Raw genomic sequence first — 5,498 nt, 5'->3', positions numbered from 1 at the left:
AGAACATCATTTATTATCTTGTCTATCTTATAAAAATGTATAAGTTTACAAAACTACCCTTAAATAAATTTATTAGCTTTTTCTTTTTTAAAGAGTTATTCTTAATGAGGCAACTAAAAATGTGCCCCAATTAGATTGATTTTTTTAATATTTATTAGTTTTCTTTTCAAATAGTTTTGAAAATAAATTAGAGGTATAATAGGAACATTAGTAAATTAATAACTTTTATTTTTAGAAATAGGACAATATTTTGGGACATCCCAAAATGGAATAGAGGACAAACAAGCTAAGATGGAGGGAGTAATAGATAGTTTTACTTTTACATACATACATATTCATAATAAATACCTATCATTAATAACCATAATTATATATAAATAGTTCGATATAGTTTTTAAAGAAGGACAAAACTTAAGTACAGTAACTTAGGTACTGTTTCTTAAGTTTCCTTCTTAAAATTTAGCCATGTGACTGCTTAATTAAAAATTACACTTTCATCTCATGAGAAAAAATCCATATATCATAATTTTAAAGGAAAACCTAAGAAATAGCACCTAAGTATTGTACCTAAGTCTTATCATTTTAAAAAATAATTCAATGTAAAGTAAAATCATAATAAATCCCTATTAATTTTTTTAATAAGGTAATAAATGCAATTATTAATTATCATAATTATATACTTAATAGTTCTATATAAAAATACAGTCATAAATACCTATTCATAAATATCATAATTATTAATTTCATATTTAATATTTTATATACAAACATAATCTAAGTAAATGTCTATTAATAAATATCATAAATATCAAATTTCATATATATATATATATATATTATTGAACTTGCTATATATTAAGCATGTTATAGACTTTCCTTATAAATACACTGAATCATTTACAAGCGAGCAATCCAGAGAAGAAAAAAGAGTCCTCAAAAGATGAAGCTTTCAAGCTCTACGCTACTCATAATTTTCTCTGCCCTTGTGCTTTTAGTTTCATGTGCAACCTCAAGTCCAGCTACTGACAATTTCATCCAGTGTCTTTCAAACTATTCGCAGCCTGCCAACCCAATCTTTGAAGCCATTTACACTCCCAAAAATTCCTCTTTTCCATCTGTTTTGTTGTCGTATATAAGAAACAAAAGATTTACAACACCTACAACCCCAAAACCTTTGGCAATTGTAACAGCCATGCATGAATCCCATGTCCAAGGAACGGTTCTATGTGCAAAGAATCAAGGCTTGCAGATTAGAATACGAAGTGGTGGCCATGACTATGAGGGCCTTTCATACGTCTCATATGTGCCCTTTGTTATTCTTGATATGTTCAATCTAAGATCCATCAATATAAGTTTGGCAGATGAGACCGCCTGGGTTCAGGCTGGTGCAACGGTTGGCGAAGTTTATTACAGAATCGCTGAGAAAAGCAAGGAACATGGATTCTCTGCTGCGGCTTGTCATAGCGTTGGCACGGGTGGGCACTTTTCCGGAGGTGGGTATGGAAACATGATGAGAAAATATGGTCTTTCAGTGGATAATGTCATTGATGCACAAATTGTCAATGTCAACGGTATAATCCTTGATAGAAAGTCTATGGGGGAAGATCTGTTTTGGGCCATTAGAGGAGGTGGCGGAGCAAGCTTTGGGGTTATTCTTTCATGGAAGATCAAATTGCTTCGTGTTCCGCCTATCGTGACAGTGTTCCATGCTAATAGGACCCTGGAACAAGGTGCAACGGATATTGCTTATCAGTGGCAACATGTTGGTCACAAACTACCTGAAGACTTATTCATAAGAGTGATGCCCCAAGTGTTCAATGCAAGCCAAGACTCCCAAAGGGGCAAGAAGACAGTAGTAATTGCATTTATTGGCCTCTTCCTCGGGCAAACACAGGGACTACTTTCGTTGTTGAATGAGAGCTTTCCACAACTAGGCCTACAACAAAATGAGTGCAATGAGATGAGTTGGGTGGAATCTACAGTTTTCTGGGCTGACCATCCTATTGGAACATCCATAAATGTTTTACTAGAAAGGCCAAAGCAGCCTGTGATATATTACAAGGGTAGGTCTGACTATGTAAAAGAAGTCATTCCAAAGGAAGTGTTGGAATCCATATGGAAGCTAATGATCCATGGAGGGATTGGATGGACGCAATGGAATCCCTATGGGGGAAGAATGCAAGAGATTTCTGAATCAGAGACTCCATTCCCACATCGAGCTGGAAATTTATTTTTGATTCAGTACGGTTTCAACTGGCTGGAGGACGGAATTGACGTCACCAACAAAAATTTAAATTTATCAAAAGCCTTACATGATGTGATGACTCCATATGTCTCCAAGTCTCCAAGGGAGGCATTCTTCTGCTACAGGGACCTTGACGTTGGTGCCAATTCAGATAATTATACAAGCTTTGATAAAGCTAAAGTTTATGGAGTTACGTATTTCAAGGGTAATTTCGAGAGATTGGTTCGTGTGAAAACCATGGTAGACCCAAATAATTTCTTCAAAAATGAGCAAAGTATTCCACCTCTTCCGAATTACAAGTAGAAAAAGAAGGGATCAAAACTTAATAATGCTCCACCATTTGTTGGTGATTATTGTTAGTTTGCCAAAACAATACAACAACAACAAAAATAAAGCTTTAGTTCCAAATCTTTGGGATCAACTATGGATCCTCAATAAATTAGTTAAGGTCAACTATATTTATTATTTTCCTCTATTCTATTCTATCTAAAATGATATTCTCTATTACTTACGAAATTGAGTTTGTGGAAAAAATGTCAATTAAAAATATTTTCTTATTAACAATCATTATACCACACAATCATGGATCATGAATTGAACATATTTTGTACCTCTTTAGAAACCCAAGCATGTTCCCTTCCAAGGTATTCATGTCTCTCTCTCTCTCTCTCTCTCTCTCTCTTTACAGAAGGAAATTTTTGTTCACATGTCATTTTTGTATCTTGTCGACTCATGAGTATTCAACTATATATGTCAATATAAACATGATGCATTTATTAATTATGTCGGGATCTCTCAACCTTTTCACAACATTTTCATCAAGTAGGTGTGCAAGATATGACTTGCATAACATGTTTAATAAACATGTGATGTTAAGGTCAACACAACCCATTCGAGCTTCAACAATATTTTGAGTGCATCTTGATGTTAGAATTTTCAAAATCAAAAACTATCTTGCCTTTCTCTGGACCAAAACCTTTAATATCACTCCTCATGTATCAATCTTGGAGTATGCACGACATCATTGAACATATGAGACATGCCCCCAATACAAGCCAATTATCCCCTTTTTATTGCATAGCAAAATATTAGAAAGTAATAATAAAAATTAGGTATCAATTATGGTCAACATTAGGAAGTGCCTAACACCTTCTCATGCATAACTGGATCCCTAAATCTGTGTTTCTACTTCATGACACGATTTGACATAATCTAGGTTAGAAGATTCTAGGACCATTAGAACTAGAATTTACATTAAATCACAAAACTTAGGTGACCAATCACATTTTAAAAAATTCCAATGATTAGTAGCAACTCCGCACATTACACCTCCAACACACACATGCTCACAATCCCACTAGTACAAGTAGTTCAAGCGAATCAAGGTAAACACTCTCACATATACATATATAGGCCAAATAAACCCATAAAAAGAGACTTGAGTTGTTCACATGTTTGATTGGGTTGAACTCAATCTAACTTGGTCAAATTTCATATCTTTTGATAAAATGGTTTTCAATCAATTTGGCAAATTTTCACTATGGCTATTAACCTTGGTCAGTGTGGCCAATTAACTTTTCTGGCTTTTATTATTATTATTTTTATTTAGTTTAATCAAAGAATCTTGTGGGAAAAGTAGGGTAGCTATAATATCTTTATTTAATCAAAAGAGAAAGTATTACTTTCATAACTGTGTCTATTTGATATACATAGTTTTTGGTAGCTTATTTACAAAATATGATATAAAAGATATAATTTTTGGTAACTTATGCTCAATATGTGTCAAAAAGATAAAAGTTGACTTATTTTCAAAAACTGTTAGTCATGTTATTTTTTATAATAAATAAAAATAAAATAAAATAAACTAAAACCTACAATAAAAAGCAAAAAAATAAAATAAAATAAAACTTTTCACCAAACGGACACTATGTAGGATGAAAGAAAGATATATGTATAAATATAAATTATTCTATTTTCCCAAGAAGAATAACTTGTTTGTTTTAAGTATAGCCTTAAAAACTAATGTAGCTTTTGAATTTTCTTTTATGCATATTACAAATCTCACTAGTTGTTTTAATCCACATTTTTTATTTTATGTGCATGTATAGCTTAGTAGAAAAAAATGTGCACATAGAATGAAAATAAGATATATATTTTTTAACTTCTTTCATTTGTTACAAGTTTATATTTAACATGTTTATGTCTAAAAATATGTTTATAAAATGGGTAGTTCATCCCTTGTATAGCCTAGAACAATCCATTCAAAAAATATGAAACTTAATAAATTGCCCTTACTTAACTAAAATCGATCCAAAAATAATTTAAAAAATAAACAAGACTTAATTTAACTTAGACTGGTTAAGAAATGTCCCAATAGCTCCTCCGCATTTGAAACATTCTAATTTAATATTTGAGCACTAGAACCAACCTTCCCTCTGCTCTTATAGATCTTCAAACAGGGCTATCTACAGGACATAGGACTTCCAAGTACTTTTGGGGTTCACTATATATATGATGGTTGATAGATTTTCATCAATCTCACATTTTATTCCACACAGCCTTTCAATTATCTTTTATGCATATTACACATCTTACTAGTTGTTTAAATCCAATGGATTACGATCTTAGCTAAAACTTGAAAAACTATCTTTATTAAAAAGTCTAACATTAACCTCATTATGAAATATCATATATTCATAATACTCCAAATTCAATAAATGGTATTGCAATGAACCTATAAAGATAATCTTGCTCAAGTTAGAGGTCAAATTGCATAAGTGGTCCAATTTTAATATATTATGAACACCCGGATTATATCTAACCCATTTGAGTTGATTGATACACTACAACTATAAAGTCAACTTTGTAAAAGATATAATTTTTTTATCATTTCATATAGAAATTATTGCTCTCAAGGTGTAAATAAATTAATTAGCAAATTTTATAATTACATATTATACGCGTAAACAAAGATAGAAATTTATGTTTTTGACATACCAGATAAAGTTATTTAACCAAATCAACAAGGTTTGTAATAAGTACTAAGTTCTTGTGGGGGTGTGGGGGGAAAGAGTCGGGGTTCAAATTTCCAAGAGGGATTTCCACACACATATACACCTAGATTAAGTTAAAGTAGAATTTCTAACTTGTATAAAAAAAATAATAATAATAAATAAGTAAAAACAAGTTTGTAATGGCATAAATTTAATCTTATTCAGAACATTAACGAATTAAACTTGAGCAAAAAGGTTCA

The 5,498-nt window shown here is 31.5% G+C and overlaps 1 protein-coding gene across 1 annotated transcript; it reads left to right on the top strand.

The window, feature by feature from the left end:
- Positions 1-940: 940 nt before the first annotated feature.
- Positions 941-2,548, top strand: LOC126729151 (berberine bridge enzyme-like 4). Its single transcript, XM_050434846.1, has one exon. It carries the CDS (start codon positions 941-943, stop codon positions 2,546-2,548), a length of 1,608 nt encoding a protein of 535 aa, XP_050290803.1.
- The last annotated feature ends 2,950 nt before the right edge of the window (positions 2,549-5,498 follow it).

The sequence above is a fragment of the Quercus robur genome, chromosome 5 (assembly GCF_932294415.1).
Source record: "Quercus robur chromosome 5, dhQueRobu3.1, whole genome shotgun sequence".
NCBI lineage: Eukaryota > Viridiplantae > Streptophyta > Magnoliopsida > Fagales > Fagaceae > Quercus > Quercus robur.
Note: the sequence above shows the minus strand (reverse complement) of the source record. Positions and strands in the feature narration are given on the sequence as shown.